Below are 14,966 nucleotides of genomic sequence, written 5' to 3'. Positions count from 1 at the left end.
TTCCAGAGCTGCAAAGACCTGTGGGAGATGGAAGGGGTATAAAAACCTGCTTCAAGATAGGATAAGGTTTTCCGATGAATTTGAGCAGGTTTCTAGGGAGGGCAGATGAGCTTGGGAAGATTCATATTGCTAGGACAATGCTGCTTGGCCAGAGGAAAATTGAAGGAGCAGAAGTAGGAGTCAGTGGGGAAATCAAAGTGTGATTTAAAAGAAAGAAGTGTGCAGTGCCTGGCTGTTTATGTTGAAACTATAAACAGGGGTGTGTTCTTCAGATATATTACTGGGGAAGATGTAAAAGTGGGAGATTAAGTAAAATGGTAAAGCTGTTGAGGGGGAGAAGAGGCTATGCTAAAGCATTCCTCTTGCGTGGTCTTATTTGCAATCCCTGTCTGCCCTGGAAGCATCCCCCATATCTCTCTCTGTTTATATGTGCAGCAAACTCCTGCAGAGCAGGGGGAAGATGAAAGCTCTCCATCTGGTCTTCCAGACGTTGTTTCTCAGCCTGGCACCAACCTGGAGAGGAGGTGAGATGGGTGGCTGGAGGGCAGCCTGGCTGTGCTACAGGGCTCTGATGTGGAGGAAAAGCAAACCCAGAGGAGCCTCATTGTCTCATCTCTACCCTGATCCCAGGTTCGCTGCTGCAGCAGGTGCGGGGAGTACAGGGCAGATGGGTACACGTCGCACCCCAAGCATCAGCTCACCATGTTCCCAGGCAGAGCATTTGACTCTTTACCTGTCGCAGAGCATTTGACTCTTTACCTGTCACAAGAGGAAAGTTGGAGAGCAGCCGGCTGATGCCATGTTTCTTGAATCCATAAGTGCTGATATCAGCCTTCACTAATTCTGGGCACACAGGTGTGTGGCTACAGCCAGTTCTGAACTGACTTTGCCTGCAAGAAATGAGGGTCTGAAATCACTTCCCTTCCCTGCATGGAGCCCAGATGGGCTGGGTGTGCTTGGCAGGGGACAGGCTGCAGCTGAGGCCCTCAGCAATTCAAAATAATCCCAGAAAGGGCAACTGGCAAGAATACAAGATGCAAGGTAGAAGGTAATCAGTCAACTAGGGCGGGAGCCAATAGGTATTGGGATAATCTGAGGAAGCCTTAGGCTGAAACATTAGCAAATATCTTCACTGAAGGACACAGGATGGCCTTTGGTGTCTGGAGTCTGGGTGTTGCAGGAGACACGTACATGTCCCTGTGCCCATGTGGTCCCTCTTGCAGAGTTAACCCCTGGAACACAGGGTTTCTTGGTGCAGTAGCACATGAGCCAGCTGACACAACGACTGGCAGAGTGATGTGTTTCAGCACTCCTTGTTAAATGGTTCTGCCTGGAAAATTGACTTGAAAATATGTTTCAGGATGTGCCAGATAGCCTAATGTTAATTTCTCAGCCAAAACCTCCCATGTGGCGTCCAATGTGATATCAGTAACTCAAAAGCAGGGGAAAATGAAGCCTCTATCTGCTTTCAAGCAATTTATTCTCCTTTTGCCTTTATGCATCCAGCAGCTAACTAAATTACAGGGATTAAAATACTAAGGGCTTTTAATTTTCTTAACTGTAATTTCTTACTTCCTGGCAACAGAGTAACAAAAAAAATTATGAAAAAGTATTAAAAGCCAACTATAATTTCGAATGTTTAAAATACACATACAATTTTATCTGATTAAAGGTAAGAGGACCTGTTTGAGCACAAAGAAACAGCAGCAGGCTTCAGGGTCCGAGTAGCTGTAATCAGCTTCGATTTCACATTAGAAAACCAAAAGGGAAGAATTTCTGCTGATGATTACTTTGTATTTCTGGTATGCTTCATCTTTCTCTTTATTCAAGCTGCTTTTAATTTTATCAGCTTTATCCTTAGTTCTGCTTTTCTGCTCCTCAAGTCTCGAGGGTTATCCAGCCCTTTGAACTGATTTCTGACAAGCTCTGTGGGAGGTCTAGTGGTATATGGAGAGATTGTGAGATGAAAGGTTTCTTAAGCTCTTTTTTCAGGTGGGCTGTAATACACAGAAGTTCATGGGTATTTGGGAAGTGGTAGAGCTGGGGATTATCTCATGTCCTAGTGTCCAAGCCAGAAATAAGACAAGCCCAACTACCATTTATTTCTCAGATGCAGCAGATCTTAAAATGTAATTCTGAGATCTGAATTCTCCCATAAAACTAAACAACTGCTAGGCTTAGCCCAAATCCTGTTATTTAGGTCCTTTTTTTTTTTTTTAGGATCCATCTTAAGTTTTAAAAAAAACATCAAACAGGAGGGGGTGGAATCCTTGCATTCCTAAATTTTTCAGCTTTCCCCTGCCCCACCACATACAGCTGTCAGTAAAACACTGCACACTGATTTCTGTATTTAATGATGAGAGCAGAGTCAGTACCAGTCATCAGCATACACAAAATGCTTGCTAGAAACATGCATTTCTCAAAGTTGCTGTGAATTCCAGAGCAAGAACGCTCCTGATGAAATCCTTTTATATGAGCTTATTCTTTCAGTTGTTACAATATTTATTTCAAGTATTCATTACAGGGTTGGAACAGCAGTATTTGGATAATTCACAGCGATTTCTAACACATCAATGCACTTTATACTTTGGGTAGTTTTAAAGTTTTGACTTCCCATGAATGTATGAACACCTATGCATTGAAGAGTTTTCCGTAGTTCTCAGTTGAGGATATGCATGCACATATAGGAGAAATCTCTTTTACAAATGACTAACCTAAAGGAGATTCCTGTTTTATCTTTCCAGAAAGCTAAACTTTCTGCCAGGTAAAGGGCTTCACTGACCCCATTCTCTGCTGGATTTTCCCTACTGATGCACCAAAACAAACAAAAGGGCTCTCTGGACTACCCAGAGTTACAAGGTAACTGCAGTTGCATCAGACCCGAGGGGTGACCTCTGAAGCCTCCAAGCCTCGCTCCTGGGGAGGATGCAGCTGAACAATGTCATCCTTGTTTGCATTCATTTAAATCAGTGCCCGAGTCTTTCCTTCCTCCTGTGCGGCACGTCCCCCTCACAGGCTCACAAAGGGCCGTATTCATCAGCGAGCAGCAACTGGTTATAATCCTTCTGAAAGACAACAGGCTGTGCCAGCTCTACCAAGGCTTGTTTTAAAGTGTTCATCCTTCCTCGCTCACTCAAGCCTGGGGTATTGTTGGCTAACTCCTGTGCACGTGGAGGGATCTGAGGGTCTAAGAACTGATGGCCGAGGTTCCATGAGGTGGGAAAGGGCTCCCTGGGTCAGCAAGTCCCACTGAAGTGGTTACATCTCCTGCGGAAGCTCGATGACTTGCATCCCAGGAGCCATTTGGTTTCATGCCCACACTCTTCCCACGGACAAGCTGCTGCTCAACCTCACTGCTCCGGATGGGGTGAACCTTCTTTGCATTTCCAGCCTCAATTTATTCATGGCTGGTTTGCTTCCATTTATTCCCGTGCCAGCATTGGCCATTAGCTTAAATAGCTCTCCCCAGTGCTGGATTTAGTCATCTCAGTGTGTGTGCATGGGGAGCGAGCAGCTCCTTGTGGCTTTCCTTTAGTGAGGATGAGACCAAAGCTGCTTTAGTTCTCCTGTTGCAGAGAGGCAACACTCAGTTCTCAGTTCTCCTTGTTACCCTGCTTTTCTCTTTGGCTAAACTGAATTTACGCGTCCTGAGTCTTCCCAGGACAGGCCAGAAGGGATGATGGCAGCCTGGCAGCATAGATGTCAAGGATGCAGGTGAGACAGCCATGGCAGCAAAGTTGAGTAGGGAGGGGAGAGATCCCAGTGGCCTTGAACTGGAGGAAGAATTCGTTGTGGTGATGTGAAAACACTACAGCATAAAAAAGCCAACGTGCCTAGTTAACTCTTGTTGGTTGACCTTAATTTAGAGAGCAGGGCCACCCTCCTGTACCTTGTCTCCCCTCCACATCACATCTCTGCGTGTTCACCATTCTGTTCCATGTCCTTCCCTGTGTCTGTCCCACCTCTCCTCCTGCCACTCTCCTTGTCTGCCTTCAGAAAAAGTCTTTCACAGTCTCATTCTGGACTGTACTGGGAGGCTAGTCAGGGTTTAGCAAGGTGGTTGCTTTCCCCTAAAGTCGTCCCTAGCAGCCACCAAATGCTCTGAAGGCAGTTGGGAAGAACTTTAAACAGATTTAAACTGCTAGCTGTGCTTACAGGCTGCCAGGGGCTCTGTGTGGACTCCTGTTTGCCAGTAAATTGCCTCCCACTCTCACCAAAATCCAGAGGTTCCCTGAAACTTTGTCTCAATCTAAAAGCATGTCTGAAATTAATTGTACGACACTCAAGCAATTAAAGACCATCACTTCTAATGCACATAAATACAAGTTGGAGCTCAGTTCCTGAAATTCAGACCCCGAATCCCATCTTGACCTTGGCAGACTTGACAAGGTAAATCAGCTTCTCCAAATTCCTCCCATGTCACAAGCTCTCATTGAATTTTGTGAAGCCTAGCAAGAGCCAGCCCCCCAGTGGAGGTGGTTTCTCTGGTAACTCTAAAAGTTACCCTTTGGATGATCCTAGAACTGCACATCTTCCTCCCATTGAAAGGACTGGGCACATTAAGCAAAGAGATAATGGACAGTCATAAATTGCTCTATGTTGTGGTAGTCCCTGTTGCTGCCTGGGAGATGCATTTGTCACCTAGCAACGACATAAGGTGATGAGGAAATAACAGAATGTTAATCTAATGGCTACGAGTTAAAATCTATCAGGGAGCAGCCTCCCAACTCCATAGATGATGTGGATATAAATGAGGAGGGAAAAGTTACCAAACTTTTCATCCAGTAGGTAGAAGAGGAGGGAACAGATGCTACCTTTGTGTATATGTGCGTATATCTCCTCATGGGGAGGCATGAAAAAAAAAGCCTAGGAAAACAATTTCTCATATTGGAGCTAGCCCTTGGACACAGAGCTGCCCAGAAGGTGGGTCTCTCAGTTTTGCAAAATCCCAAAGGCAGTGGAGCCACAGCAGGAGGGGTCACAGCCCCCTGGGAGTCTCAGTGCAGAGCTCCTCTGGGTTTTTGTTGTCTGGTCCTGACTGCCTTACAGCAAGTGCTGGGGCTCTTTATGTTATATATTCATGTATTCAAGATGCTCAGCTGATCATGGACAGGGAGAGTTTTCCTGCTGAAGCAGCAGCTCTTTTCAATATCAGGATCACGCCTGAAGCAAAAGACAGGGCTATTCATGGACCCCCTTTAAGCCAACTCTCTCCTCTTGGCATTATTACAGAAAATGTAGGGACAGGCTTCACAAATTGCCATCATAACTTGAAACCTCTGTGTGGGACTAACCAGCAGAAAAAATCAAAGTTTGCCTCAAAGCCAGGAAGCTGAGCAGTGTCAGAATTCAATACTTTCCTTTTTTTTTCTAGAAATAGACCCAGAACAGATGCTATATGATATTTTTCAGTACCAGGAGCTCATTGAGGTACCTGCCCCCAGAAATACTGGGGATGATCCATTTGGTGGCTCTAAATTGGAAGTACCCTGGGTGATGATGCTAGGGAAGTAATTGTGAGAGGAAGAAATCTGAAATTAGTTCAATGATGGATGATCTCTTTGAAGCCTGAAATTGTAAGAGTCACACAGTTTCCAGCAAGGCTGTGCACATTTTTATACTGCAGGAGCTTTCTCTTTTAAGAAAACAGCTAAGAAATTGTTTTGGCAATTTACTGTTGAACAACAGTAAAAAGGATTGGTCTGAAGCAAGACAGCATGTTCAGACCACTTATATTGCATAGCACATGCACTTAGCAAAATCATGAGAGATGCCTTCTCAGAGGCCATAGTTTCAGAGGCTCACCTTTCGTTAGTACTGAGCTGAAAGTAAACATTTGAGAACACCGGGGTTTGGCCTAGGTTTATGCAAAACCCAAACATTAAATAACAAACCTTGGTTGAGTATGCATATCACAGTTGGTTAGACTTCTTGACCTTTCAGCTGAAGCAAAGCCACAGAGGTACATCTCAAGAGCAGCTCGGCTTTGTCAATCATTACGGAAGTAATGGCATCACAACATAATGCTTAACTCTGGAGTGAGGATTAAACATATTCATGGCAACACCCTTTGTGTTAAATCTGGAAGAACTGTAGTTAATGGTGCATTTCAGCCACGGGCTGTAAACTCCTGTGACAACCTATTACTGACTGCTGAACAAACCAGGATTGTCCGTTCTGAGAGGATCAGAGCTCTGGTGCAAACCATCTTCTACCCCTGTTTAACCACATCACCTGGATGTATCTAGAGGAATCTAATCAGTCCTTGTGAAAGGAACAATGCACAATGAAATGCTGTGTCCCTTGTGAGAATCGCTGGGTATATGTGGGGTTTTTTTGGCTGCATTTTCCCAGCAAACCAAACTCCAGAAGCTGTATAATGGAGTTAGGGTGCTGGTGGTGGTTGCCTCTGACTGGGAAGGCTTTCCTTCACCCTTGGTGCACACTTGAGGTGGTAGGCAGAGTGCATAGAACATGGCTGGAAGTAGCTTCCCTTTTTCTGTAATGCCAGTACTCCAGCTGAAGGCAGCATGAAATGAAAGCGTGGCCTCACGGTACGGACTCCAGTGACTCTTTATTTGTAGCAGGTCCTGTTAAATGCAGCCGTGGGTTAATATGGAACTAAGCTTCAGCAGCAGGAATTTGTGAACAGCTATGAAAATACTGAAACAACTGCAAGGTGCTGACCTTAAACTAATGTTCCTTTAACTTCTAGTAGCTGAGTTGTGTCCATGCAAACCCAACTCTCTGGCTAGCGGTAATTTCTGAAGCGCAGGAAGCCATTGGGTAACGTGTTCTCTGGCTGAAGGCACAATGTCCAGAGAAGTTTTAAAAGCACCAAATTACAGAGGGTAAAACACTGCTGCAAACAAAGCTCTTCTAAAGTTTCTTGCACTAGTAATGCAGAGACCTGGAGCTTTGTGTTTCACTTCATGGATCATAGGAACTGGAGTTCTGTGTTTAACCTTCTTCCAGGTAACCAAACCCTTCACTGGGACCCAGCTGATTTTAGGGATTTTCTGGGGGGAAGATTTCAGCTTTTATGGAATTTAGTCATCAGCCATTTTTACTTTTTTTTTGGTGAAGGTTTTTTTTGAGGACCTGATGAATGTGGGGAAGATTTAATGCTCACAACAGTTCCAATTAATGCAGAGAAAACATGACTGCCTTAATCCTTTGTTCTGTCTACAGCTATTGAAATGGAAGAGCTTGGGGCTTCAGCAGCATGGGTGGGTGTTTGGCTGCTCTGACAGATTACTGCCTCAGAGCAGATGCACTTTGCTGCAGTTTAACTATGCTAAGGTGGCTCTGCTGAGGTAGTTTGAAGGATGATAAAAGAGAGTCCAAAGGATGTCATTCAGCCATGAAGAATACTAAGGGTATATGTAATCACAGCAACCACCTATTTGCTTTTGACCTGTTATTTTAATAATCAGTTGAAGCGCAAAAAAAAAAAAATTAAAATATTCTGCACCAGGGTGCATGTGTGACATGGCAAATTAGCTCAGTTTTAAAAGGACACGTCTAGAAGAGTTGAAGCTTCTGTCTTTTTCTCTATTCCTCATTTGTATTTCAGCCACTCATTAAATTTCATAGATAGCACTTTATATGAAAGACTTACTACACCTCAAGATCTCTGGTGAAACTAGGAATGGAAAGGCAGTTTGTGCACAGGATCAGACACATTATAGAGATTTGGGGGGGGGGATTTCTTGCTGTTTACAGTGGCACAAGCTTTGCATAACAAAGTGCCTCCAAAGAAGTCCTGTTACTTAGAAATGTAAAATGAGATCTCTCAATTATACATATTTGATACAAATTTATAATTCAGAACAGAGTATTTTAGTTGGACTCAAAGAAAGTCAGAAATCTCTACATGTTTTGGATATACACAGAGGGAAATCCAAACTAACGATTTACAAATCACATTCTAGCATTTTTTTCCAATAAATAAATAAATCTAAATTCTTCTATCTTGTTCATTCTACTTCCCAGTGTCATTGCAATTCTATACCTGATCTGAATTTTTAGTAATAACATTGGGCAACTATTATAACACACCTAACACAAGTCAGCCAAAAACACTATTGAATTTGATTTAATTATTCTGATGAACCACTCTGGTTACTTTTTGCCCAGATGATCTGAAACTGAGGCTAAGATCAACAAGACTTGCAAAAATAAACTTCCTTAAGCAGAGAGTAGAAAATATACCTGAAAAACAGGTTTCAGGTTCACATATTTGCAATACCTGAAACTTGACTCTGGGAATGATGCACCACCACTACCTGAAAAGAGGAAAATGCTTGGTACAGCACATATCTGGTCAAAAGAGCTCCTATTTATGGATGCATTCACACACAATTAGCTGATGGAAAATGAGCCACAGATCAAGAATTTGGTTGTGGGACATTTTCAGCAGACATTTCTGAACAGCAAAGCCCAGTTCAGCAAACAGATCTCTGATTCCGGTGGGTGTTTCCCTGCTCTTGTCTTTCCCTCTTTCACATCAAAAGGAATGCTTTCTCCTTGGCCTAGCTTTCATCTGCAAACTACTGAATTTATTGAGCTCTTGGTGAAGTTGTCTGCTGGTTTTGATATGAGCTGGCTCAGAGTAGAGATCCACAGAGGCAAGAGCTCAGCCTTATGGTCCCTAGGGAGAGGTCTGGTTTTCAACCCTGCAGGACAAGCACCTGTATGGCTCTTCCTCTTGGACTTCCCACTCTAAGAACAGTAATTGTACTGGTAAATTGTAAAAAAACCAACACATATCTGCCCTCTGTGATTTACATGTGTGTTTTCAGTTAGCAGACTCTGAGTTGGACTGTGAGCTTGGCGAGAGGTGAGTGTGGCTTCATTCTCTCACCCGTGGCTGCCTCCACCCTGGGCTCTTTCAGGGATGCTGTGCTCCTGCCTGGCACACCAGCACAGTAGAGGAATGAACGCTTCCAGGAAAGGGCCATTTAGAGTTTTTTCCCAAAGAGGAAATGGAGATTGGCAACCCTTTGGGTTTTCAGCAAAAACGCTGGTGGCGGGTGCCAGTGTTGAAAGGCAAACCAGTTGCACTCTGCTTCGTACATCATCTGCATCTGCTCCCATCTACATAGAGAAACTTTTAATAGGGCTCCCTTGATGGAGGAAAACTCTCAGTCTTCTACTTGCTGATGATGCTTTTCTTTGTGTTGGTAGATGTGTTGGAGTGGGTACAGTCCCCTCACGCTGGACTGAAAGTCCCTTTTATCTTTCCCTTTTTAGGTGCATTGGACAGAGCAATGAAAATTTTAGCAGCTGGTATGTGTGGTAAGTTTCAGATCTGCTTTAGAGGGAAAAAACTGACAAATAATATTCTTTGATGGATATACAGAGAGAAAGGCATTGAGAGAGACTGATAGCTAGAGAGCATTGCTCCTGGGCTGTCCCTGTGTTCTGTCTTTACAAACTAATGGGAATCATTTATCCATATCCTCCTCACTGTACGCTGACAACTGAGCTGGGAAAAAACGATGGATGATTTCAGGGAGAAATATTTGAATTTCCAGCCAGCACTTGTCGCTGAGCACTCAGGCCTGAGACATTGGTTTCTGGAGACTTTGATCATGTCCAGTATACTGGTGGGGAAGCGGCAACATTTAATGGCTATTTGCAAAAGATGTTAATGAATATGTTAATTTGAAGACATGCAGCCATCTGTCAGTGCTGTCTGCAGATGGTAATGGCACTGTTCCTCCCCTGCTGCCTCTGCCTTAGGTTCCTGATGTTGTTTTTCCTGGCCTTGCTCCTGTCCTGTGGGATCTGCTGCTGCCTGCAGTGCTGGCTGAAACAGTGGAGCTGCCTGTCCCGCCAACGCACCGTGGCTGTCTTCGCCCTCAGCAGCTCAGACACCTTTTGTGGTTAGTCCTGTCTCTGCCTGCTGCAAGGTCCTGCCAGCCGTAGTGGGCCTCCTGTGGACCATCCATAACCCAGAAGGAGGTAGCCAGGCTTGAGTGGGAGCTGGGTTGTGTTTCTGGTGAACAGTGAGGTGCCCGGTTCAGGCATCCTGGGGGCGTGTTCAGACCGTGGACTGGAGGGCTGAAGCCACATCCACTTTTCCCCAGTTGTACATTCAGTTGAACTTGGTGCCGTCTCTGTGTGTCCATTGTGTCCCAAAGGTGCTTGGCCAGGCTCACATTGGAGGTGTGTGGGACTTTCTCCTCGGTGCTGGGCGCTCAGTGGCCCAACATCCAGACGCAGGCACTGGGGTCAAGCAGCCCTTTCCAGCATGTGTCCTGCATTTCTCACTCAGGCAAGACTTCACTAGTCTAACTTGAGCCACCCCAGTAGGCAGCTTAACTGGTTGATACACCCTGAGATCCGTCAGAAGTTTGTCTTGGTGGGTTTTGTTTTGGTAGCCACCCTCAGCATTCCCCCAGGAGTACCCAGCCTTTCAAGGACTGGGCTATAATAACTATGTGTAACACCCATAACTGACCTGGAATACGGTCAGCAGCACCATCAGGCTAGGCCAGACAACATTCCTCCAAGAAAAATTAATCTAGTCCTATCATTAGCCTAAGCTCTTCCCAGAGAATGTATTGAATGTATTACCTGCTTTCTGGGTGGTCATGGGCAGTGTCTTCACAGGGAAGACCCACCCCAAACCCACCCATATGCCTCTGTCCTGACTTCTTGTATCTGGAGTTTGTGGTGAAAGGCTTTGTGATGCCATGCTTCAAAAATTACATCCATGCCTTTCTTGTTTCCAAGTGGTTTGGCAGCTCCTCCCGGGCTCACCTCTCTCACCCCCACACTTGCTCTTCGTGCCTGTCTCCTGCATGGTTGTGACTTTGCTTTTTCCCCAGCGAGTGAAGCATCTCAATGCCCATTCTCTGGATCTCTGAGCCCCTGCATGACTGCAGAGATGTCCTCCTCTTCTGCCCCACAGTTCAGCCTTGGGGGAACTGAGTTTCCTCCATCCTATGAGGATGTTATGAAGGAAAATAAGCTCTAGACACCACATGTTGGCTTCCAGTGATTCCACTTGGCTCTTCAAAGGTCTTCCATCACGCTACAGGAGTGTGAGAGCAAATCAGCCCTTACCACAGGCTGGCCAAAAGACTGAAAAGCAGCACATATTTCATCTGAACCTAAAAGAGGAGACTAAATACAACAGAACAAATGCCAAAAGCATGTGTTGAATCTGTCACAGGAGCTCAGCTTGACATTTTGATGGCTCTGGATTTTAAGAAGCTTCCTCAAAGCCTATCTGTATTTGGAGTTTCTGTCTCAGCCTCCAGATTTATCTCTCTAAGGCTGCTAGAGCTGGTGTAGCCCCATGTGTTTTAGGACCGAATGCTGATAAATGACTTGCTAGTTACTTCTCAAACTTGGGCTGCCTCCTTCACTCGGCGTGGTGCCAAGAAACACCCTCTGGCAAAGTCATGTTGTTCTAATACATTGTAATGCAATCATGCCACTCTATGATGAAGGATCGTTTGCCACATTTAAAATATTTAGCACAGCATATCAGATTTGTCTAGTGCAAAAGGCAGCAAATTTATGGTCAGGGAAGAGAAAACAAGAAGCAGGGATTATGAGTAGCAGCAGTGGCAGGAGCTGGTTACAGAGCACAGAAAAAAAGTGAATTTGCTCATCTGAGCCGTTCTTAATTCCATTGTGACTGTCCTCAGATACTCTTGCCCTAGCACTGCAGACCAGCAGGCTTTGAATGGCCCAGGACACTTGTGGAATTTCCCCACAGACATGAATTAGGGGCTTAGGTATTTAATACTTAGCTACAGAAATCTATTAGGATAAAGGATGTCATTTTCTTTGAGTTGATCACTGCAGACAGAATGGAAAAATACTTCAAGAAGCCATTCAGGCTGCCTAATGCCCAAGCAGGATCAGTGGTACATAAGTCATTCCTAGGAGGTGTTAGCCTAACTAGTTCTCAAATTACTGAGGAAAGATGCCGAATTTCCCCCTTAGCCATATTCCAGATGAAAGCAAAGATTTCCTTTTGTTTGTCATGGACAGGTCACTGAAGGCTGAATTCAGCCTACCTGACCTCTCTGCCTCTGGTCTCTCAGTGGCAAAGGCTGAGGGGGCTGCAGTCAGACCTCTCTTGTTGCAAAAGGTAGATGTCACACCATGCACTGCACGTCCATGGAGCCATGAGCTCATGGTCAAATTGGGCAGCTGGGTCCATCTTGGATTAGTACCCCAAAAGATTAATGGAAGCCCACAACCTGGCTCATGGAGCAGCTCCCTACCTGTAGAGCAAGGTTAGTACCACTTCAGGTGCTCAGAAAGAAAACTGGGAATATAAATCCACTAAGGGTTTTGAAGTGCTTACGTATTCTCATATTGATTCTATATAAGAACATTTGCCAGATAAAGAATTACAGCATATTTTGAGAGAAAATTCCTTGCCAGCACCACTGCAAATTATCTCTCTAAAATCTTATTTTAGAAGCAGCTTTAATGTTTGACTCTTGTGTGAAAGGAAATAAATGTTGCTGTAGCCAAATGAATGTTTGTGCCAGCAGGCTAAAATATTACCACGTTTATTAATAAGGAAAATTAGTAAGCACAGACTCAGCCAGGGGAGTCAAGCAAATCCTGAGTGTCCTTTTCCTGGCTGAACTACTATGAATTGTAGGTAATCAGCACCTCTCAGGATCAGACCTTTTATATACATAACTGCTTCCACTACTCAACCCCTTCAATTTATGCCCTAAAGCATGAGATTTGATTATGTTTGTCACTTCAGCTTGCATAGCCTGTTAGTGGGCATTAAATCAGCCATCACTTGCTTCCCACCTACACACTGCGCTTGCTTCAGTGACCCCTTCGTGGCAGTGAACTCCACAGGTTGTCTGCATTGTGTACTGCATAAAACATTACCACCTCCTGCTTATTCATTGCTTGGCTCTAAATACATTGCTGCCTTTAATTTCATTGAATGTCACCTTCTAATCAGGTGGCTAGAGAGGCTAACAAGCAAGGACTGCTCTGGTTTCAATGCCTCCATCTCTCTGCATCCCTCCTTCGCCAGGACCAGTCATTCCTGAGGCCATAAATTCTTCCCCAGCCACCCAACAGAGGGCAAGCGAGGCTTTCAGCACACAGAAACATTTGTGGAAACAGGTTTGTTTCCCTGCTGCTGGTGTGCATTCAAGTGCGTTCAGCTTCATGTTTGTGGTGCTTTAATTATTCACAAAAGGAATCAAATTATCCCATCAAAATTGTGACAAGTGGCTTGTAGTAAAGTGAGCTAGTGGCTGTCACAAAATCAGGCTCCATCTGGAGTTCCCAGCATGGGAGAACCTGTGTGCTGTGGTACCTGTGCAACATGACAGGAAGCCACGGGAGCTTCCAAAAACTGCTGAAGGCCAGGAGGCATCTGCAAAAAAGTGTAGGGTTGCTGTGGGGGAACACAAACTGACCTTGCTGCTGGCTTGGGGTGGGAAAGGAGACTGCCCCAAGAGAAGGGTAAGTGGGCAGTGCCCTGGTCCTTGGCTTGATCATTGAAATGGAGAAGAGGATTGGCTCCTTCCTTCTACAAATGTATTTGGGCTGGCCCCACTGACCTACTGCTGCCTATGAAAGCTGCTTCCCCCAGCTTGCCCCCTTACCCACAAATGCTCCAGCAGAATGGACAAGGTTTCTCCAGACCTGTGTTCCCATTCTTACAAAAGCAGAGATTTTACCTGGTAATTTATGTTTTTGTAAGCACTCAGACTTTAATGAGGGCAGTTAATGCAGTTTGGCTGATGTTTCCAGAATTGTGAGGAAAGATGAGCCATTCCCTTATAATTCATCACATTAGGAAGAATAGAGTCCACTTTGGAAAAGCACTTGTTCTGCTGCAACTCTCTGGCTGCCACTCACTCTCTGACTTATACTTCCTGCTGACTTCAAGAAGAAATGGCAAAAGGCTTTAGAAAAAAGCAGAAAACAGTAGAAGGCAGATGTGGAGGAGCTTGTTCTCAGCAAGCCTTGTGAGGGGGAAATGGGAGCAGTACAGAGGCACTAATTGCTTGGTGACCATCTGGAAGCAAAAGACAAAGGGAACATGGTGAGGCACATGGCTGGACTTTCACCTCTACACATTAAGAGCTGAATAATAAAGTCATAAACTGGCTCTCAGGCAAAATAGAGCAAAACCAAAGCCAGCTGAGCCATAACAGTGCATCAGTCTGGAATGCCAGGAGGATTGGACATGAAAGATGGGAAAATAATTGTTATGCTCATTAATCTACGGGGGTTTTTATTGTCATCTAAAGATTCTGCATTATGGGTTAAAGACTTATGGGCAGAGAGGATTAGGATGGGGCCGGGGACAGATGCCCGCCCTCTTCAGGTCACTAGATGGCACAATTCTAGTTCATTTCTTCCTCGCTCAAAGGCATCTTACAGTAGGGACCCAAAAGGTACTGGAAGAAAATTGTTCTCTTCTCCCTATAACAGCGGTTGAACAGAGTATTTCAGTCATTAATCACCTGCCCACAATATTTAACAGATGCAGAAGGGCAAACTGTGGGAGTCCAGCCCCAGCTGAGTGAGAAAACCTCACTTTCTTGGTGGAATTTTACTTTTCTCTCGTGAAAACTTTACAAAATTACTTTAAGTATATGTATCTGAGCTGGAATAAAGTCAATGGCTGCAAAGAGCCGTTGCTATTGAAATAGAAATGAAAATGAAATAAAATTTAGCTATGTTAATTTAGCTATGTAAGTGTGACTTTACAAAATGTAAAACTGCTTAAAAGTTTCTGCCCAAACTGTGGGCAATTAAGATAAAAATAGCTTAGGGAACAGGGAAGGCTTTTTAGCATGTAGAGAGGGGTGGGGAACCTGGAACTGCTTGAAATGATAAAACTTTATGTAACTACTCTGTAATGGTAGGAATAGGAGGTAAAACTAAGTGTCTATTTAGATAAGGCAGACTGCAAAAAGAGTGTGTGTATAGATAATTTTAAACTT

At 44.5% G+C, this 14,966-nt stretch overlaps 1 protein-coding gene across 1 annotated transcript; it reads left to right on the top strand.

Annotated features, from left to right (window-relative positions):
* Positions 1-6,764: 6,764 nt before the first annotated feature.
* Positions 6,765-13,803, top strand: TMEM207 (transmembrane protein 207). Its single transcript, XM_064666218.1, has 5 exons — positions 6,765-6,975; positions 8,805-8,842; positions 9,256-9,300; positions 9,748-9,890; positions 10,839-13,803. The coding sequence occupies exons 1-5, from the start codon at positions 6,901-6,903 to the stop codon at positions 10,985-10,987; spliced, it is 450 nt and encodes a 149-aa protein (XP_064522288.1). The 5' UTR covers positions 6,765-6,900; the 3' UTR covers positions 10,988-13,803.
* The last annotated feature ends 1,163 nt before the right edge of the window (positions 13,804-14,966 follow it).

Source organism: Pseudopipra pipra, chromosome 10 (assembly GCF_036250125.1).
Source record: "Pseudopipra pipra isolate bDixPip1 chromosome 10, bDixPip1.hap1, whole genome shotgun sequence".
NCBI lineage: Eukaryota > Metazoa > Chordata > Aves > Passeriformes > Pipridae > Pseudopipra > Pseudopipra pipra.
This window is presented reverse-complemented; position numbering and strand designations above follow the sequence as displayed.